This window comes from Bactrocera tryoni, unplaced genomic scaffold (genome assembly GCF_016617805.1).
Source record: "Bactrocera tryoni isolate S06 unplaced genomic scaffold, CSIRO_BtryS06_freeze2 scaffold_11, whole genome shotgun sequence".
Classification (NCBI taxonomy): domain Eukaryota; kingdom Metazoa; phylum Arthropoda; class Insecta; order Diptera; family Tephritidae; genus Bactrocera; species Bactrocera tryoni.
Genome location: NW_024395824.1, coordinates 10,699,245 through 10,722,534, shown reverse-complemented (window position 1 = coordinate 10,722,534; position 23,290 = coordinate 10,699,245). Strand labels below are relative to the sequence as shown.

Here is a 23,290-nt window from a genome sequence, read left to right as displayed (position 1 = left end):
CCGTCTTTGCCCTGGCCGTTCTTGAACTCGAAGGAAACGCTGTTCGCTTCTGGGAATAATTAGCTCCCTTCGGCTTTTATACTGGAGATCCGGACTCCTTTAAGTACATATTTTTTATTGTTTTGGCTAACATTTTAGACCCAGGAGTGTAAGGGAAAGTATGTCCGCTTGCACATAGCCTCCGCTACGCATGTAAGGATATTTTAATCCCTAAGCACCGTTCGAGACCCCAGGCACGGGTCGCTTGACACCTTGATTCAGTCCTGTCTGTAAAATCAACCATACTAAGACTCCCTAACTGGATGCTGTACTATTTGGGAGCAACGAAACCCAGGAAGTATATATATTTAAATACTGAGGCACATGCTTACTTAGACATAGCTAAATGACTTTATTTTAATACCATTATTTACATTGGTATGTATTTCATCTAATTTACGTTATTAATAGTATCGTATCAAATAATAGAGTCAAAAATTGCGAAACAGAGACATACTTCTGGTTGTCATTCATAGTTATGGACATAATAACGTCATTGAACTCTTAATAACATTCTCCTTCTTGTAACTGGATTAGAACAGGGATCTTAGAATGTGCCTCTTGCACTTGTGTGTCACATATAGTGCCGCGAACAATATCATTTACACCACCTCGCAAAATACGAAAGTTAACATCACTGTAATCCAACTGTCCATACAAATAGATCGGCAGATTATTACTCATCACCCATACTCCTTGCTCTTCTTCTTGGTCTACTTTCAAATCATTGGGAAATTGTATCAGTTTTTGTCCTCTACTTAACAACATCGCCAAATTGCCACGCACATACGGCTTAGTGGTATCCCAACAAGCTACATTATCCCGATGAACCTGCGTATAAAACATTATCCCATTGCGTGCAATACCTGCTGCAGATGACTGTCCAAGATCTCCGCGATCGCCAACTTCAACGAAGTATTTTGATAGTTTTTGAGCGCTTGTTGGCCATAGTTTTTCGTCACGCAACAATCTGGTCGAAATAGCAAATTCCTTCAAAAAATAAATATAAAATCAGTAATTTAGTATCAAAAAAGTAAACCGTATATATTTTTACCTTAAAACTCGCCATTGGATGGAAATATAATATGCGATCACCACACGAAGACGTTGCTTGATTCGAAAGGCTCATGCCAAAAACGCCATCCAACCATTGAAAATTTAATCCATAAACATTAAAATCGGATGCTATAGGGTTGGGATTGAAGTTGTAATTAGTTACACGCCAACTAATATTTTTAGACAAACTGTATACGACAATACCAAAGCGCCACACATCTGTTACATAAATGTAGGCATCTTCGCACTGATTGTCTTGAATATCGGCCAAAATATTCGAATGCAAAGAATCTTCTTTTACTTGGTCCGTCGGCAGCGTAAAGCTTACAATCATTTTATCGGTAGCTAAATCAAAAGCCACAATTTTTGGTGGACAAATCTGGTTTAATTTAACTGTTGCATTAACTATGCCCGAATCAATAACCCACAAGCGACCACAAGAGTCTATTGAGGAACGATATACCGAAATAAGTTTACCACAGTTAAGTTCCTTGACACTGCTATGGACGCTCCAATCTGGATAGGGGCGTAAGGCTGGACTGCGTTCTTTGGGCGGATACGGCAAATAGTTGAGACTTGATGGTACTCCGTCCTTCCAACGAGGTGTGGTAATAAACATACGGTCACGATAAACATCAATGCCCAATGGCAAATTATTTTCTGGAACAAAATCGCTAAAAAATAGGACAAAACAAGTAAAGAAGTCCTGAGTTTTAGTGTAACCAATTGTATTATATTCCCAAAATTTGCAAGTATCAAAGCCGGATAAATACATTCAGGTGTTGACAAAACAAAAATGTTGAGTAAAAATTCAACATTCCTTTTTGGCGGAACTGTAAATGCACAACAATTACATAAAAATATCTTCTTAATACATACTAAAGATCATATACTCACTTAGATTCGCTACTATGTACATTTTGCTTTGTGCTCGAGATATTTTATTAAAAACAACCTAAATAACTTAAGTTTAGGTATAGTTTATAAGAAATATGAGATGTATACCTATTTTATTCATATCCAGTGCCTTTAACCCACATCATATTTAGGAAGATGTATTAATTTAATTCCATTAAATTTTCGCACATATTAAGGGATCCCGGTGGTCTTGAATTTTCAAAAAATCGCTTTTTTTTGTTTGATAGTTCGAAAGTATAGTCCTTTAAGAATATACTGTACAATTTTTGGAAGGATATTCACATTATTTTAGCTTCTACAGCCGTTTTAGCAGGTAGTCATATTTTAAGGTAGCTTTTTTTGGACTCCATTTTTAATATTGTTAAACAATTTTTTTATTTAACAAAAAAAATTTTTGTACTTTTCATAAGTGTATAAATAAACTGTAAAAATATTAAATCGTTTGCTCTTTTTTTAAACCTTAAAAAAATCCAGAAAACACACTTAATTTGAGGGTTCTAGACCACCGGGACCCCTTAAGTAAAACAAATATCACTACATCAGCTTGCCATGACTCAAGTATATTCGAGATAACTTTTTCACGTCATTCAGTCTTCGACTAATACCAAAGATAAAGAGATGCCCATCTCTCCTGTCACTGGAAATGTGTGAACCGCTCACCTACAGAAGTTTGACAGTTGTCTGGATCTGGTAAGTTTTGACGTTTTGCAATTGGAATGACTAGAACGGCCAGATCGAAATTATACCGAAAATATATGTGAACGGAAGGATTTGTTGCTACAGTTCAAGATCGCTAATAAAAAAATGTAGAACAATGAAAACTAAAGAAAATGCGAAATTTAAATATATTTCTTAAAACGTTTTGCAATGAGATGCATAGTAATATTAATTTTCAATTACCAATGATTAATAACATTTATTAACTGAAAACTAGCGGGCTTAATTCACCTTACAAGGTATTGAAAGTTCAAAAGTCAGTTGTTTTAATATATCATAAAATCATAAAAAAATATTTTAATAGTTTCGCGATATATAAGAAGTACAATATAAAATAATCTTTAATTGTGTTGGGTATTTTAATTTAAATTCCCAAAAATCATTATTTTGCCCGATCTGGCTACAGTGGAAAATTATATAAAAAACGCTTATTTTGAGGCGCTCTCACACTGGAATAAGTTGGGCATCCATTTATTCCTGGCTAATGCCAGAAATAAAGAGATGTCCAACTCCTCTCCCACTGGACGTGAGATAGCAATTGCTAAACGTCAAAACCTCTGAACTTTGACAGCTAATCGAGTTCAGTAGGTTTTGACGTTTATCAATTGAAAACGAGCGATGGCCAGATTGAAATCTTACCAAAAAAATATGTAAATGGAGGGATTTGTTGCATCGTTCAAGACCACTTATAAAAAATGTAAAACAATGAAAATTAAATAAATTTGTGAAATTTAAAGGTATTTGATGAAACGTTTTGTAATTGGAAGCATCATGGTATTATTTTCAATGGAAAATGATTAAAAACATTTAATGATTGAAAGCTAACAAGCCTAAATTCTTTTATTGGGTATTGAAAGGTCAAAAGTCAGTTGTTCTAATATACATACTTCAAAAAGATTTAAATAGTTTCTCCATATAATAAATAATCACTATATTGTAATTTTTATTCGTACTAAATGTTGGGTGTTTCAATTTAAATGCCCACAAATTATTATTTTGTTCAATCTGGCCATAATGGAAAATGTTATAAAAAACGCTTAATTTCTCAACTGTCTACTCAGTTCGAAGTAGCACCTGTCGGCAAGAGTTATTCTGCGTTGGCTTTCGTGGTTAACATTATTGTTGGTGTTCAAACTGGTTCCAAGATAGACGAAATTATCTACGACTTCGAATATATGACTGTCAACAGTGACGTGAGGGCTTGCCCTCTTTCATTACCAGACCCACTTGTCCAGTCTGGAGAAAGCAAAACTAACGGCGCAGGTGTTGAGGCCGATGATATCAATATCATCGGCATACGCCAGCAGTTGTACACAGACAGTACATTACCTTTTTAGTTCTGCACCTCGACCTATTTTCTCCAAGATCAGATTGTGGAACTCGCACGAAAAGGAGTCGCCTTGCCTGAAACCTCGTTTGGTATCGAAAGGCTCGGATAGGTCCTTCCCGAACTTGACGTCGCTTTTGGTTTGATCAACTTCAGCTTACACAGCCGTGCTAGCTTTGCGGGGATACCAAATTCAGATATATCATATAAAGGCATCTCCTTTCCGTGCTGTCTAAAGCAGCTTCGAAATCGACGAAGAGGTGGTGTTTGTTGATCTTTTTTAAAGCCAATCAGTTCGTTGACGTTGATAGAACCTTATATGCAATGTTAAGGAAGCTTATAACACGGTAGTTGGGTTGGAGATTGTGTCGCTTTTGGTGTATTCCCAATCGTCGAGCATTCTTTCGTCCGACCATATTTCACAAAGAAGCTGTTGCATGCTGCTTATCAGTTCTTCGCCGCCGTAATTGCATAGCTGGGCGGCAATCCATCGACCACCGCCGCTTTGTTTTTCTTCAGACGGATAGTTGCTAATTGAATATCTTCATTGTCGGTCAATACAACGTCTGCTTCATCGTCATCGATTGGGAATTGAGTTCACCATCTTCTGGCGATATGTTTTCACTGCCATTCAGCAGACTGGAGAATTAATATTTAGCATAATTTCATAATTTAACTTGGTAGAATGGATGATATTTCGGGGCCCGGCGAAGTCAATCAACTGACTACTAGTCTGAATTTCTTCTTTGGTGTTTTTAAGATTGGTGAGATATATCCATTATGACTTTTTCAAACTATTCCTTGCACTTCTAATTCAAAAGATTGTCGTTTTTCTTCTTCTTCATGTTTGGGAGGGAATCTTACTACAGTATATTCTTGAATTTATTTGTTGATCCGTTACTGGTTTTATTTCGTACACCACTGCTTTTGCAGTTGAGAGCATGCCCCCTTCTTTGTAAATAAGTTTCTTAAAGTTTTCAATAATTTTTCAGTGACTTTTTTCTTATTTTATTTTAAATTATCAAGGTTGATGTTCTTACCTTCGCTTATATCCAATGAATAAACTTACTCCTTTAATGTTTTCATGTGAAATGGAAGATTCGCACCATTTTTTTAAATTATAGTCATCTTTTCGATTTATTAAAATCCATTAATAACCATCTCATTGTGGCGTTTTCCCGATATTTGAATTCTTTTGAACAAGGACTATTTACTTTCATATTTGGTGTTTTAATTATTCCGTTTGAAGTATTTAGTTTAAAGTGAAAGCTTTCACTTTCAAGCACTGGAATTATTATTATTTTTTGGCATTATGCTTATTTCTTGAGCCTGAGTCAACCAGAGCATAAGGATGTTGCTGAAAATTGTTAATACAATTATAATTTTATCTTCCCAAGATTCCGAAGCTAGTTTGTAAGAAACTCCTCGTTCGTATTTGATTCTTGTAGTTCACCTGTTCTACTCACTTTTTCAACATCCATGGGTTCTGGTTCCCTTCTCTGTGGTTGTTGTCTACTATTTTCGAAGCTATTTGCTGTCTCGAGTAATTAAAAAAGTTTTGATTTGCTTGAATTTGTCTTGAATAATTTGGATGACTATGTCCCGATGGCTGTCTTGCTTGGTTATATTGTTGTCCATAGAAACTCATTTGACGTTGTCTATATTGTGAACGATACTGTTGTCCTGAGGAATTTTGATTTTGTGAACGTTATCGTCCTGAAAACTTTGATTTCGTTGTGGCCGACATTGCCCTGAAACTGGTCTGTTTTGATAAAAAATATTTCCATGTTCCCTTTGTCCCGAATGAGAATTTTTAATGTTCACACTATTATTTCTGGTATGAACCTAAAAGTTGTTTTCCTCTAGTTTTAGATGAGGATTTAGATGGCCTTCATCTAATCCAGTAAACTCATAAATTTCATTCGTCATTTCTGTCAATGATATAATCGATTGCACTGTATATGCACATGTCTCTGCCGCGAATTGTTTTATTTGCTGAATTAGCATCCCCGAAAAAAAATTTTCATAGCCTCATTATTTTCTCTTAGTGCACTATATTTTGTTATATTATCTACCATTTCTTTTACTCTTTTACTTAATTCCGCTATGTTTACTTTAATTATCAAAATTTCTTTCGTGGTCATCATTTGATCTTTTGTGGGTATGTAATGCTGCCTTAGCTTCAGAGAGCTGCAGCGAGTATGATCAATCACAACAAACAGTCGTTCCAAAAACACAATCAAATCAATTCAGTTCATCGTAGACAACATTGTTGATCAGTTTGAGTACCGAACAGCGTCAACTGATGTGACGCACGATCGAGTAAACGTTATGGCTGACTTCGATTCAAATCGTATCATGTCAGTTCATAGCGTTGCGACGATTGCTTGAATCTAACGAATGTGTGACTGTGTTCAAGCTACGAGTACGGCAAATTTTCTGCTAGATTGATTTGAATCATGTGTGGCAAAACATGTATGAGCTTTGAACAAGTGCGCATGTTACAAATTTTCGATGCGTAAAAACATCTGTCAGCATATTATATGTGTGCATACATATGTGTGTATTTGAAATAGAACAGAAGTGCACGAGTAAATCAGTGTATAGGAGATGATATACAACCCGAACGTTGCCTAACATTTCAATCATTTAAGTATGAGTTTGAATAATTTACGGTTATTTTCTGCTAAAACGAACGTTCATAACCAAATCATGTATAAGCTGATCGTAAGTGATTCAAAGTTGTTCTCTATCGCTGATAGAACGGTTCAATTCGTGGACATGAATCGAACTGACAGAATCAGACAGAGTGACGGATCAATACTCGATTAAGAACAAAATTTCATTAATAATTGCATCTTGAGGTGGGTTGCTTTGCAAACAAATTTTGCTGAACCACCGATTTTTAAGTCATAGATCACCCTAAAAAAATATTTCTAGCTTTGCCTAGTTTACAATTGGTTATGAGTCAAAATTTCTCAAGTGTACCAACATTTTTTTGACAGTCGAGCTTTTAACGTTGAATAAACGTTTTTCAGTTCACAACAATAAATAAAAAATACAACTTGAACAATTTTCCAAAATTTCAATTATTTTTCAAGTTATTGTTATAAACTTTTTTTTGCATGACCTTACAATTTATTTATTTTCTCAGGATGGATAGCATCGATCTTGCTCATTTTTAAAACAGCTATCGTTAATGACTTTCTCTTCCTATTTCAATTTTTTATTGACAGGAAAAACGTTATTTAAAAAAGTTATAAACAATTGTTATAAACAAATTGAAATAATTTAAACTTCTCAATTGATTTACAATATCGCTTCAATTTAATATTGTTGTACATTTTATAACACGTTATTGACAAAAAGAAAAACATGAAAACTTGCAACGCAACCGAAGTTATATTGTTTTTGCTCCTGATGTGTAATGCGTGAAGCGCGTGTCACGAGCTTTGTAAGCGCAATGTTACGCTGAAAAATAATCTTTGGAAACGAGTTATAAGTCGGACACATGTTCTTGTTTATTGCTTATATTGAAATATACATAAAGTGTATATGATTATTTCAATAATATAATCCACATTATTTTTTTATTAAGCCTTTTTGAAAACACTTGCAGTTACAAATTTTTCTGAAGCAGAATATATTTTGCATGCAAGTTCGGCATTAAGTGGATAGAAACAATGATAAGATCGAGTGTCTTTTGCAGTTTTTGCCATTTGATATCTTGCTTCCAAAATCTTGTTATGCGTCGTGTGCTCTTCTATTGTGGAATAACTGAACTCGATTTTCTTGAAAAACTTTTTTGCCCATTGATATAAGAGTTTTGGGGAAGTGATGTCCTCATCTTGCAAACTGGACCTGTAGGCATGCCTTTTTACGGTACCACCAATGCCGTTGCATGCGCTTTTACCATGGGAAGTAGCGAAAAAATGCCATTCAACTTTGACACCAAAGTCTTCTTCGTGCTTCATCAAATTGATCAAATTAAATTTGTTCTTATACTGCGAAGCAGCGCCGTCCGAGAAATACGAAATTTTTTTTATTTTGTCAGAACCAAATTCATTTTTTAAATGAGCTATCAGTTTCGAAATAAAAAAATGCACTGCATTTGCATTGTGAAGTAAATGTTCTGAAATGATGACGTAATTCACATTTTTCAAAACGGAATTTTCCCTGTAGTAAATAATGAAAGGGTGCAACGTCGCTTGAACATTAGCCCAATGTTGAGATGGAATGGCATTTTGTACTTGGCATGTATAATTTTCAGCAAAATCCAAAGTTATTATGAACTCTCCTTCGTTTGCTGTATTTTTTATCTGATCAAAATAAGCACTTTGGGCCTTTGCTGAGAAATCATGTTTCACAACTGCGGGCAAGTCATCTCTAAGAAGTTCCAGAAACTGTTCAGTTGGTAGAGTCTGCAGTATCAATTCGCACCTAAAAAAATTTTAATTTTCAATATTTGAACACTCCATTTAAGAGGCACTGTAGTCAGAAGTGCAATTTTTTCATTTCGAGAATTTTGATTGGCAAGAGCTCTTTTTAGATTATTAATCCAATTATCCCCAATAGAATTTTCCTCGTTTGGATTATTGTCGCATAGAAAATCTGTGGATTGCCGTTTTTTGAATGGAGGAATTTCGGGATTTTCATAATTTGGATCTTTACGTTCATTATCGTCAACCTCGCAGTCACTTTCTGACGATTCATCGAGTACGACAGTTGAATTTTCTTTTGTAACATTCGTTAATGCGCAGCTTTGTGGCAAATTCCCACTAGAAGCTCTGTTAATTTGTGTTTGACATGATCTGCACATGTACTGCCCTACAAAATTGGAAAATTTCGCATTCCAATTTATACTCACTAAAGCAACATTCTTGAAAACACACTTGTGGCCTTTCTTGCCGAGAGGATTGCAACAAGAATTCGCTCTTGGCATGCTGAATCGTACACTCAGTGTAGTAGAACACGAGAAAACGTCGCTTATTGCTCCTCTATATGCAACTAAACAAATAACAAATCGTAAACACCGAGAAAAAACAGAGCACGCGTGAATAGCTTCGTGTCGAAACATGTCGCGGCGAGCTCGCAAACCCGGCATCGCGCCCGAAGCTTGTGACACGCGCTTCACGCATTACACATCAGGAGCAAAAACAATATAACTTCGGTTGCGTTGCAAGTTTTCATGTTTTTCTTTTTGTCAAAAACGTGTTATAAAATGTACAACAATATTAAATTGAAGCGATATTGTAAATCGATTGAGAAGTTTAAATTATTTCAATTTGTTTATAACAATTGTTTATAACTTTTTTAAATAACGTTTTTCCTGTCAATAAAAAATTGAAATAGGAAGAGAAAGTCATTAACGATAGCTGTTTTAAAAATGAGCAAGATCGATGCTATCCATCCTGATGCAAAAAAAATTTTATAACAATAACTTGAAAAATAATTGAAATTTTGGAAAATTGTTCAAGTTGTATTTTTTATTTATTGTTGTGAACTGAAAAACGTTTATTCAACGTTAAAAGCTCGACCGTCAAAAAAATGTTGGTACACTTGAGAAATTTTGACTCCTAAACATCTACACATTGGACCACAGGGTTTACTAGCAATAACCAGGCAAAAGTTTTGGATTTTGAGAGGTAGACAATTAGCAAGCAAAGTTGTAAATAATGTTATAGATGCTTTAAAGCAAACCCTCGGCCCCTACATCAGTTAATGCGAAACTTACCGCAAGATAGACTAATAGGAACGCGTCCATTTTATATAGTAGGAATGGACTTCCTAGGTCCAATTTGGATACATCATAAAATACGTGGAAAAAAGGCTGATAAAGCTTACGTCTGTGTCTTCGTGTGCTTTTCCACGAAGGCAGTACACTTAGAAGTAGTTTCAGATCTTTCTTCAGCAGCTTTTATAGGTGAGGAGGTAGTTGCCCCACATAAAAATCTATTCAGATAACGGGACCAATTATATTGGAGCAGCCAATAGTCTTCATTGAAGTTTTTAAGTTATTTCAGAAAGACTCACATAAAACAGAATTATCAGAATTTTTGTAATCAAAGAGAAATAACCTGGATAAACATACCAGCAAGATCTCCACATGTAGGAGGATTGTGGGAAGCGGCTGTTAAATCTGTTAAAAAACATTTTTTCCGAGTAGTTGAAGGTATAATGACTTTTGAAAGAAATGTCCACACTCATGACACAAATAGAAGCCGTACTTAATTCAAGACCTATTACCCCGTATTATCAAACAATCCAAATGATCTCCAGGTATTAACACCAGGCCATTTTTTGGTAGGAGAACCATTATCAACTATCGTTGACACGAACTAAAACCAAAGTTACCAAGGGTTAGGAGGACCATTGGAAATCGGTCGAAAAGAATTCAAAAGAATTCTGGAAGCGATGGTCCAATGAATATTTAAATGAACTGCAAAAAAGAAATAAATGGCAAGTTCCTTTTGAAAATATCAAAACTGGTACCTTGGTACTTCTTAAAGAAGAAAATATCCCACCATTACAGTGGCGAAGAGGACGTATTGAAAACGTTATTTTAGGCCAAGATGGCAAATGTAGAATGGTAGACGTAAGGACAAGCAATGGTACATCAAAAAGAGCAATACACAATGTTTGTCCTTTTCCTATCGAAGAAAAAACAAGAGATGATCCGATTGAAGTAAATGATAATATACCAAGGTTAATTAGTTTAGGCATCAGTCTTCGACTAATACTCCGCGTGAACGAACGTCATCGGTGATAAATTCGCTTACTCAATTGTTCTCACGTTTTTGCTTTATTACATTTTGGTTCTTTATAAGTGTCTTATTCTCAAATAAACAAAAACAGATATATTAAGAAATCATGGCCCCGGGGCCACCCGACCTAAGAGAAAAATCTTTTCTCTGTTAAGTGAAAGCCAAAAAAGAGACAATATCAAAAAACTTTCATTGAGTTCACACATCTTCCCGTCGTGCAAACACAAAACCCAAAAAATTTAACTCTTTCCGCAAAAAATACAGTAAAACTCATAACATGAGTACTACTTACTTTGTCGTCCATAGAGCAATTCAACTCGTTAGTAAGGAAATAACCTCCAAAGACACGTTACGCGATGGAAGTCACGTTTGTCAAAAGCAAAGAGGTGGCCAAAATTCTTGAAAACCAAACAGATACCTGGAATCTGTGATATCACGTGTAAACTACATGAATCCTTCAATAACATCAAAGGTACCATTTACGCGCCTTTTCTCAAAAACATACTAGAAGAGATTGTCAGTGAACGAAAAGCACAACACGTTACCTCGGTTTACAAATTCAACAGAATCATAGATGGTACACAAACATAAGCCCAATGGTGTTGTTCTTATAACATTTGACCTATACACACTCCCCAGCAAACTTTTTATTTCTGTGAATATTGTGAAGGTATGAGAATACATCCCAAACCCAATGCGTTGCAAAAATTGTAAATTGTTAGGCCATACGGTGAAACACTGTAAGCATCAAACTATATGGGTAAATTGTAATTTTTTACCTTAGTATCCAAATAACTGGTCGCAATCACAGTTTCCAAACTGTAGAAAGGTACTCTCGGCTTCGAACAAATGTTCAGGTAACAGAATTCACGACGCTATTTACAGTTCACTGTCGTGCAGTCATGACGTGTCGCTGTCTATGTGTTCAGCACTTCACACTCAATAACCCAACAATGGAAAATAAACACCAAAACGAAAACGAAAGCAACGAAATTAAAAATCCAACAAGCGCACGATTCCAATTACTTTGGCGGAGGGGTAAAAAAATCGAATTTCCGTATAAATGGGGTATGTGCGGATAGGGGAGCTTCTCCAGAGAAGAAATATCCAAAAATAATATAAAAATAACTTTTATTTTTTAAAATATTCACGAGTAAAAGTCCAAAAATTTGCACTAACAACACAAGGTATTTCTCGATGTTTCACTAAATTTTTTCACGTTTTTCACTCTGTATATTTAAATATACACTCTAAATATTGAAATAAGTTCACATTTCACTTTTATTTTGGTATATTTTACCTAAATTTATTAATTTAAAAAACACTTAGCACACTCATCGTTGAAAAGGTTAGATTGTTTACAATTATGAGGAAAACAAGCCTTGCCACATCTTAAACAGCAAATATGTAGGATTTTTAACAATTTTTCTTTGTTTGCTTTTTCGCGTGATTCTTTTTTCTATATTAACTATAAAAAAATTCTTTCTACATATGTCTATGTGTAATATGTGATTTATGTGACTGAAGTACTTTCGCGTAGTACTCCTTTCTGCGTTGGCGGCCTTCGCCCGCGCTCTAAAAAAATAACCCTGGCCGAGCGAATACCCGGGGTGAATGAAGTACTTTCGCGTAGTACTCCTTTATGCGTTGGCGGCCTTCGGCCGCGCTCTGAAAAACAACCCTGGCCGAGCGAATATCCGGGGTGACTGAAGTACTTTCGCATAGTACTCCTTTTGCATTGGCGCCCTTCGGCCGCTCTTTAAGAAAATAACCCTGGTCGAGCGAATACCCAAGGTGACCGAAGTACTTTCGCGTAGTACTCCTTTCTGCGTTGGTGACCTTCGGCCGCGCCCTGAAAAAAATAACCCTGGTCGAGCAAATACCTGGGGTGACTGTAGTACTTTCGCGTAGTACTCCTTTCTGCGTTGGCGGCCTTCGGCCGCGCTTTAAAAAAATAACCCTGGTCGAGCGAATACCAGGGGTGACTGTAGTACTTTCACGTAGTACTTCTTTCTGCGTTGGTGGCCTTCGGCCGCGCTTTAAAAAAAAAATAACCCTGGTCGAGCGAATACCAGGGTGACTGTAGTACTTTCACGTAGTACTTCTTTCTGCGTTGGTGGCCTTCGGTACGCCGCTTTAAAAAATAACCCTGGTCAGAGCGAATACCCCAGGGTGACTGTAGTACTTTCGCGTAAGTACTCCTTTCTGCGTTGGTGGCCTTCACCGCGCTATTTAGAAAAAAATAACCCTGGTCGAGCGAATACCAGGGGTGACTGTAGTACTTTCACGTAGTACTTCTTTCTGCGTTGGTGGCCTTCGGCCGCGCTTTAAAAAAATAACCCTGGTCGAGCGAATACCAGGGGTGACTGTAGTACTTTCACGTAGTACTTCTTTCTGCGTTGGTGGCCTTCGGCCGCGCTTTAAAAAAATAACCCTGGTCGAGCGAATACCAGGGGTGACTGTAGTACTTTCACGTAGTACTTCTTTCTGCGTTGGTGGCCTTCGGCCGCGCTTTAAAAAAATAACCCTGGTCGAGCGAATACCCGGGGTCACTGAAGTACTTTCGCGTAGTATTCCTTTCTGCGCTGGCGGCCTTCGGCCGCGCTCTAAAAAACTAACACTGTTCGAGCGAATACCCGGGGTCACTGAAGTACTTTCGCGTAGTACTCCTTTCTGCGTTGGCGGCTTTCGGCCGCACTCTAAAAAAATAACCCTGGCCGAGCGAATATCCGGGGTGACTGAAGTACTATCGCGTAGTACTCCTTTCTGCGTTGGCGGCCTTCGGCCGCGCTTTAAAAAAATAACCCTGGTCGAGCGAATACCAGGGGTGACTGTAGTACTTTCACGTAGTACTCCTTTCTGCGTTGGCGGCCTTCGGCCGCGCTTTAAAAAAATAACCCTGGTCGAGCGAATACCAGGGGTGACTGTAGTACTTTCGCGTAGTACTCCTTTCTGCGTTGGCGGCTTTCGGCCGCGCTTTAAAAAAATAACCCTGGTCGAGCGAATACCCGGGGTGTCTGTAGTACTTTCGCGTAGTACTCCTTTCTGCGTCGGCGGCCTTTGGCCACGCTTTAAAAAAATAACCCTGGTCGAGCGAATACGCGGGGTGACTAAAGTACTTTCGCTTAGTACTCCTTTCTGCGTTGGCGGCCTTCGGCCGCGCTTTAAAATAACCTGGTCAGGCGAATACCAGGGGTGACTGTGAAATACTTTCACGTAGTACTTCTTTCTGCGTTGGTGGCCTTCGGCCGCGCTTTAAAAAAATAACCTGGTCAGGCGAATACCAGGGGTGACTGTAGTACTTTCACGTAGTACTTCTTTCTGCGTTGGTGGCCTTCGGCCGCACTTTAAAAAAATAACCCTGGTCGAGCGAATACCCGGGGTCACTGAAGTACTTTCGCGTAGTACTCCTTTATGCGTTGGCGGCTTTCGGCCGCACTCTAAAAAAATAACCCTGGCCGAGCGAATATCCGGGGTGACTGAAGTACTATCGCGTAGTACTCTTTTCTGCGTTGGCGGCCTTCGGCCGCGCTTTGAAAAAGTAACCCTGGTCGAGCGAATACCCGGGGTGACTGACGTACTTTCGCATAGTACTCCTTTCTGCGTTGGCGGCCTTCGGCCGCGCTTTAAAAAAATAACCCTGGTCGAGCGAATACCCGGGGTGACTGTAGTACTTTCGCATAGTACTCCTTTCTGCGTTGGCGGCCTTCGGCCGCACTTTAAAAAAATAACCCTGGTCGAGCGAATACCCGGGGTGACTGAAGTACTTTCGCATAGTACTCCTTTCTGCGTTAAAATACAAAAAAAATATATTGAGTTTCGTTATAAAGTGGTTATATTTTTTGGTTATCTTGCACTGATATTGAAACAAAATTTGAGTTTTCGTTATAAAATGGTTAAATTTTGGTTATTATACGTTTTTTTGTATATTAGGTGACAATATATATAATATGATTATATAATATTACTATATAATATTACTTATTTGTTTATTAAATTAAAAAAAGGGCATATCCACATGAATGGATTGAGGAATTTTTGGGAAAAAAGGCATTCCAGCGAATTTCCTTATTATCACATGGCAGCGCTAAATTTCGTCGTAATTTTAAGCACACACATGATGTACACTACGAGTGTAAAATGTAATTTTTAAAATAAAGATTTCTTCCGTAAAAAGATTATTAAAGTGTAAAATGTGGATTTATTTAAAAGTTTATAGTTTAATTTAATTAATTTGAAATGAAAAATGTGAGTAAAATGATTGAATTGTTGAAATGTTCGAATTTTGGGAATTTTTGAACTTTAAGGTCGAATATATCACCTATAACCCTATATATTTTTTAATCAGGAGGACTTCCTCTTTCCAACGGTACCTTCAAATCGCGGCGCCAAAGAAATCGGAATTGTGCCCAACAAGCATTCAAAACATTCTTTCGGTAAATTACCTGTCTTCCACCAGCCGTTGAATTTCTAACGAATAATACACAAAGAAATTGGACAAATCAATGAGAGAACCTAACTCTTAGTCTATGGAATATGAAAGGATACATTACCAACTATCAAAAGCTTATTTTACTAATTAAAGAAGAAACCCAGATGTTATCAGTATTCAGGAAACACACATACCATACAACAGTAACAACATTATCATTCGAAAACCAAGTACTGGTTATTTTAAAAATCTAAATTATAATTCAACATACAAACAAGGAAGTGGTATCTTAGTAAAGCGCCAAATTCCACACAAACAGATTCCAGCAAAAGCAAACATTTTATGTGACGCTCATCAAATAGATTTACGCACAAAAATAACAATAATAAATACGTAAATTCCTCCCTGTTAAAATTTTTCCGTAAACGATTTACTGAACCCCTTAATTAATTTGAAAACACCTTTAATTTTCAATGGCGACTTCAAGGCATGTAGTACACTATGGGCAGGGATATAGAAATGCCCATTTATTCCAGTGTAAGAGCGCCTCAAAATAAGCGTTTTTTAAATAATTTTCCATCGTAGACAGAGCGAGCAAAATAATGATTTTTGGGCATTAAAATTAAAACAGCGAACATTGTATACAATTAAAAAGTATTTTATATTGTACTTCTAATATACCGCGAAACTATTTAAATCTGTTTTTATTTTATGGTATATTAAACAAGGCTTTAGCCATACCAAAGACATGCTCGTTTACATGGAATAACACAGGAAAATACGTAATATGTATTGACAGTCTATTTGTAACTTAATTGCTCAAATTCTGACTATAATTGTTGCAAATAAAGTGTTCTGGCATACACCGTCGAACTGTCATCGTAGCCGGTTGCTTTTCGCTCTGTGCTTATTGAGTTTGTTAAAACGGTATAACGGTTTGTTCTGCGTTTATATTACGCTCGTGCTTTGTTTGTGAATTAATTTTTTATCGTTTTATATCTTTTCAATCACTTAATTTCTTAATTTGTTAAACTAAAATTCGCGTTTACTATGGCCCCTGGGGCCACCAAATTAGGGGATAATAGGTTTTCCCTATTATCTCCAATAATGAAAAAGAAAAGAAAAAAACCAAATCCGATCCCGTTAGACCAATTTCCAGAATTACCAGTCTCAAAAACACGGATGATCCAAAATTTTTGGTCATGTCATCGCTGGACGACAACAAGCCACTTAATTCGTTATCATGCTTCGCTACGTATAAAGGTATTCAAGCAATCAGTAAGGAAGTAAGTAAAGTTACTGAGCTACGTGATGGTAGCCTACTGCTCTTTGTAAACAACAACAAAACAGCTAGCAAATTTCTTTCTGCAAAAATTTTACCTGGCGGAGGTCATATCAATGTCAAGCTTCATAATACTTTGAATACGGTTAAAGGCACCATATACGCCCCATTCCTGAATAACTTATCAGAAGAAGATATTGTTGATGGTCTTAAGGAGCAGGGTGTTTCTGCTGTACATAAGTTTTCACTGAGTACTTGCTGACGGCTCCCGTAATCCTACGAGGTGTAGTTTTATTAACTTTTGATAAATACAAACTTCCTGAAAGAATTGATGTTGCCTGGAGGAACCTCACTGTCCGTCCGTATTACCCTAATCCTATGCGTTGTAAGCAATGTCAAGTCAGTGGCCACACAGCAAAATACTGCCGTAATTCACCTTCTTGACAATGTCTCATGCAACCTCCCTTCCGAGTCATACCCCCACCTACTGAATGTAAAGAGAGAATAATGTGTGCAAATTGCTCGGGCGACCACCCGGCATCATCTAATACTTGCCCTAAATATCAACAATCCAAAGAAATATTAAAAATTAAAACTATTTATAAATGTAGTATGCGTGAAGCTGTTACCAAGTATAAAATTCAATTTTCTCATACAACTTCTAATGCAAACTCTTTTGCCTCTATAGCTAAAATTTCTAACAATACTAATCAAATCAATAATGAAACAACACCTAATAACAAATCCAACAATCCTACCAAAACTAATCTAACAACAACTACAGACATCAATTCATCTAAACAATCCCTTCCAACCCATCCTACCTCCTCTTCTGTCACTTCTCCTTCCCCTCTCTTTTCCCCTTTATCCATCTCTGACTCTCCTCTCAATATCCTTTCCTCCTGTCCTATCACACCCTCCCCCACCCTCTCCTGCTCGCAAGATCCTCTTGCATTACTCAATTTTCCTTCTTACAATGAAGACATTTAGTTTAAATAAAATATTCGTAGCTTAACTTTTTTCTTTTATAAGTTTACATATGATATGATTACACTTCTTCAATGGAACATTAACGGTTATGTTAATAAATATATTAACTTAGAGTTACTTATGGGATCGTACAATCCATCTATTATCCTATTGAATGAAACTCACCTATCTTATAATGCCTCAGCTTTTACCCCTAGGGCTTATGTGGGATATTTTATTAATCTCCCACATAACACCACCAACAAGCAGGGAGTTGCCATCCTAGTTAAAAGAAATCTACCTCACGTATTACTTCCCATACCCCTTTCAATTTTTTCTTCTGTAGCTATTGAGATCCTCATACTATCAAAATTTCAATCATCTGTGCTTATTCCCCTCCTGATCAATCATTTTCTACTACTGAATTTTTAAATCTTATTCCTTCCGGTTCAAATCCTTTTATCTTGTGTGGTGACTTCAATGCTTGGAGTCCCCTTTGGGAACTCTGCTTCGGCTAACTCCAAGGGACGTAGCATTGAGGATGCCTTACTAAGATCCAACTGCATTGTTTTAAATGATGGTTCCCCCACCCATTTTCCACTCACTCTACCTTCACTAATATTGATCTTTCCATATGTTCTGCCTCCCTCTCCTCAAAAATATCCTGGTGTTGTGATGATCTCCATGGCAGTGATCATTTTCCCATCCTTTCCAAAATATCTACTTCTCGCCCTCATTCTTTTTTTAAGCCCAGGATTCGGTTTAAAACTGATTCGGCTGATTGGGATAGGTTTGAAGAAGCCTGTTTTTCGCATTCACGTTATTTCCCCTTTTCTTCCAATATAAATCAAGAGGCTTCTAGAATCCAAAAAATTATACGTTCTGCTTCTAACTATTCTTTTCCCCTTTCTTCTTCTAAACCAGTCAAGCTTGCTCCTCTTTGGTGGAATAATGAGCTTTCTGCACTAAGAAATCTGAAACAGATCGCATGGCATCAATTTAAACGTTTACGTTCTAGTGCAAACTTAATAGCTTACAAAAAATCCAATGCACTTTTGCGCCATAAAGCTAAGGCTGCTAAGGTTCATTGTTTCCAAGAATTTACGAATAATATCACTTCTTCTTCGGATTCTAGAAAAATCTGGACTGATATGAAAAGACTGGCTGGTTTATCACCTTCTTCTCCTATCACTTATTTAAATACTCCTCGGGGCACTCTACTATATCCCAAAGATATAGCCTTAGAGTTTGCCACCCACTTTTCCAATATTTCTTTGGACTCCAATTTCTCTTCTGATTTTTCCTCTAGTAAACTTTCTTCTCTTTGCTCTCCTTACCTTCCTCCTTCCACCTTATCTCAATCAGCTGAATATTTAGATGCCGATATATCTGAACTTGATTTTAATTTAGCCCTCTCGTCAGTCAAGGGCAAAACTCCTGGCATTGATAAAATCTCTTACCTTATCATCAAGCACCTTCCTCCATTTCTTATATCCCGTCTAGTCAAACTTTACAATAGTATTTTTCTCAGTGGCAACTACCCTGTCCTCTGGAAGACTAGCGCGATTATTCCTATTTTAAAACCTGGTAAACCTCCTGGTGTGGTCAGCAATTATCGTCCCATTTCCCTTCTTCCTTGCCTTGGTAAATTATTGAAAAGATTAATTGCTACTAGACTCGCCTGGTATGCTCAATCTAATCTCATTTCGCACAACCAAGTTGCGTTCAAGAGGAGCAGGAGTACGTTGGATGCTCTCCTGCACCTTGATCACTTTATCTCTGATACTCTGTCCCACAAAAATCATGTTTCTATTCTTTCTTTAGATTTCCTAAAAGCATTTGACAGGATTGGGATTCATGTAGTGTTAAGACAGCTTAGTAGGTGGAGAGTGGGTTCTCGTATTTTTAACTTTGTCAAATCTTTCCTATCAACCGTAAATTAAGTGTTATCATATCCAATGTTTCATCCTCTGTTCTACCATTAGATAATGGTACCCCACATGAGGTCACCGCTCTCGGTGATCCTATTTACTATTGCATTTGATGAAATCAGTACCATTCTATCAGATTTTGTTACTATCCGGCATCAGATTTATGCTGACGATTTAATTTTATTCTCAAAAACTTCAAATGTGATTTCAGTAACAATTACTTTCTCTGAAATTTTATTGCGTCTTTCTCGTTGGTCCTCTACTTCAGGCACATCAATATCTTTTCCTAAATCGAAACTTTTTCATATTTGTAAAAAACATCAATGTACTATCCCAACGCTCACATTTGATAATACAAACATTTTGTGTACAGATAGTATTAAGTTTCTTGGTATTGTATTAGACTCTAAGTATTCATTTAAGAAACATTGTCAGTATATAAGAAAAAGACTTTTTGTTAATTTAAATATTATTAAATACCTCTCATGTAAGCGCTCACTCATCGGCTCGGCTTTACTGGTCAACGTCACTAAAGCCCTCATCTCATCTGTAATTAATTATGGCTTGGAAATTTATGGACATCATTCTAAGAATCATCTATCATTCTTCAGTTCGTTGTTCTCTTCGAGTGTTTCCAACATCGCCAATTAAAAACATACTGACGGAAGCTGGCCTACCTTCTCTAAAAGATGCAGTGGAAGATAAGCTTAAATAAGCTTTATTCAAAACTCATACTCAGCACGAACTTTACTATAAAAAAGGACTTTCAATCATCACTTTGCAGAAAGAGGTCTCCTAAAATACCGTCTTCTATTTTTAAAAGTGCTTTGTTTGCTAAAACCAATGAGTTGCCGCTTAAAATATTGCTGCCTTGCAGTAAATATATTCCACCGTGGAAAGTAAATGAATCTTCTTTCATTAGTGATCTTACTTTTCTTCGCAAATCCATCACTCCAAGCACTGTGTATAAATCTCGATTTTTGGAATTATCTGCGCACTTCAAATCTTTTGGTTGGCAGTTTATATATACTGATGGCTCCAAATCGTCGCATACATCTTTTGCTGTAGTTGATGATAACCAACAAAGAATATCGTATGGTTTATTATTTCCATTTTGTTCAATTTTTACCGCTGAAGCTACGGGTATTCTCAAAGCTGTCCAAGTATGCCCAACAAAACCTTGGTAAATTCATCATCTGTACAGATAGTCTATCGTGTTTTCAAGCTTTAAAAAACCGCAGTAACTACAATGACGTCATTATTGGCATTAGATCGCTGTTGTTTTCGTTAGCACATAGACTAAAAATAATGTGGATACCCGGTCACTCTGGAATCATTGGAAATACTTTTGCGGACTCGGTGGCTAAGAGGTGTGCATCACTCCCAACAACTACATCTGCCTTGTTTGTTAAGAGTGATATAAAGCAACTTATTATTCAACAAAAAGATCCACTAAGTTGGCGCTTGATTGGATGAATTACAGAACACCACTACTCTAGAATAAATTCAAATCGTATCAAACCATCCTTTCCGTCATCGCTTTCATCTAATTATATCATTCCATATATCAGACTTCGCATTGGCCACTCCATTATCACACACGCTCACATACTAAATGGCACTCAGATCAACCAATGCCCATTTTGTGATTCAGATTTAAATCTATTGCATCTTCTGCAACATTGTCCAGCACTTCAAACTCATAGACTGTCAAACTTCAATAATGCTGATCCAATAATTTTATTGATGGATCCACTCAACAACAACATTTCGAAAATCTACAACTTTTTGAAAGACAGCGACCTTCTTCGACGCATATAACATAACCAGTCGGCCGATAGCCCATGATGCTAGTGCTGCGTATTTTCTTAAGTTTGTATAATAATTGTATTATTATGTAAGCTTTTATAAAATAAAAAAAAATAAAAAAAAAAAATTGAGGAAACATTTTTTTCTAACAACGGTGCATCTTTTCTGCTAAATGGATCAAATCGGGTGAGACCTTGCTATGGACCCAATATAATCAACCTGATGCACCTGAAATTTATTTCTGGTTTTGATCCTGACAAAAGTATGAAATGTTCCATTACACTCTAAATTAGCGCTTCCTTACCTTATTGATAATGCTATGTCTCAATCTAAGGATCTATGTAGGAGCTACTTATAGTATGTACATCTTTTATCTTTTATTATTTTTATTTTTTACCGAAGTGGAAAGTGTGTTATTTCAATTTTTGTGGATAATTCATTTAATTTTTATACCATTGAACCAACGTGATTTTTTTTATATTTTTGCAACCTGTTGCTACACAGTAAAATAGTTTTGTTCACCTAACGGTTGTACGTATAACATAATAGCGGGATTCTGTAACCAGTCTCTAGTCTCTATTTGAGACATTTTGAGGTAAAGTCTCAATTTGTGACTATTTGCTATTTATTAAACAGTCTCTAGCGTTAGTCTCAAAATATTGACTCAAATTTGAGACCTGATAGTTAGCAGGTCACAAAACTAAAAAATAGAGATCATCTTAGATATTAATCGATTGTCGTTTTTTATATTTTGTAAGCAAATCAAACACGAAAAGGTTAAAAATAAATCAATTTTACATAAATTTCGTAAATATTATGAAACAAAGTCAACATATATTTTTATTTTTATTGATAATTATGTTTTTTGACTATGTTACAGAAAATTTAATATTTGTTATCGACATATTTATTTCTATTCAAGTGTAAAAACATCTCTGAATAATGAAATGTAATAGATTTTGTGACTGTCACTTACAGAATAGCAAAATCGTTTCAAGTCTCAAAAATTGTCTCTAACTTAAAATCTTAAATTTAGGGACTGGAGACTGTATCACAGTACAGAATCGCACGGTTAGTCACATCATTATCATGGAAAGATTCTCTCTGAATTTCAACTGAACAATTTAATATCTGTAGGGACAGCAATAATTAGAGTAGCAGAGGTAAAGAAAGCATCTATTCTACATATTTTTACACAGTACATAAATATGTATATGATGTGCTTTTATTCTGATATAAATTGGAATATGAGGACATCACCAAACTGAACAATTGAGTAAGATCTTAACACGAAACTCACCGATTTGCGATGGCTTGTTGGCGCTGTGCATAAGTCGGATATTCAAAATCTAAATACTTCCACTCATTTACAATTTGAAATGATTTATTTGCATCCGCTGTCATTGGCATCTCATCGACGTAATTTCGCCCAAAACTTTTACTAACATCGCTACCTACAACATTTTGATAGAATGGATGCATTTGATGCGTGTAGTCCACGTGGATTTGTGCTACTGCTGGCGGTAAAATTACCGAAGGCAAGTTTTGTACACCAGAGGACAGTTTGAGCCCATTGCTACTAGCAGTAGCCAATTGAAATGTCGCTTTGATTGGAAATACCGTATATTCACGGGCACCAGTTGACTCAATCTCAGTCAAAGTTAAAGTAATAAGCACATTGATCACTAGACATACTAATGTAAAGCAACGAAAAAAAGCATACATTTGGACAAATACAAAATATTTTTGTTAAAAAATAAATTAACTGTACGGCTATCGTATACAAAGTCTGAAACGCGTTTAACGTCCTGGGTAAGTAATGGCAATCAGTTAAGCTGAGCTTATGGTTATTGAACGTTACAGGTAAGATAAATCCGCCCATTTTTTCAACATGATAAAATAATAGATTTGCTGAAACTTTCAAATTTTTGCAAAATGATTTAAAGTAAAGCGAATGAGCAAAACTTGTGCGAAAACTTACGTAATTACATAAAAAAACTGGTCCGGTTGTACTCAAAGCTAAATCTCACATATGACGAGTATACG

At 36.4% G+C, this 23,290-nt stretch overlaps 1 protein-coding gene across 1 annotated transcript; it reads right to left on the bottom strand.

Annotated features, from left to right (window-relative positions):
• Positions 1-367: 367 nt before the first annotated feature.
• On the bottom strand, positions 368-23,040 carry LOC120779508 (protein yellow). The gene is made up of 3 exons (XM_040111817.1): positions 22,545-23,040; positions 1,094-1,769; positions 368-1,029 (listed from the first exon to the last, which is right to left on the bottom strand). Exons 1-3 carry the CDS (start codon positions 22,967-22,969, stop codon positions 544-546), a joined length of 1,587 nt encoding a protein of 528 aa, XP_039967751.1. The 5' UTR covers positions 22,970-23,040; the 3' UTR covers positions 368-543.
• Positions 23,041-23,290: the final 250 nt, after the last annotated feature.

Coding starts and splice junctions, on each gene's coding strand:
- LOC120779508 (XM_040111817.1), bottom strand. CDS start 22,969: ATGTATGCTTTTTTTCGTTGCTTTACATTAGTATGTCTAGTGATCAAT. Junction 1,770..22,544: donor CAACAAGCCATCGCAAATCG/GTGAGTTTCGTG, acceptor CCTATTTTTTAG/CGATTTTGTTCCAGAAAATA. Junction 1,030..1,093: donor ATCCAATGGCGAGTTTTAAG/GTAAAAATATAT, acceptor TATTTTTTGAAG/GAATTTGCTATTTCGACCAG.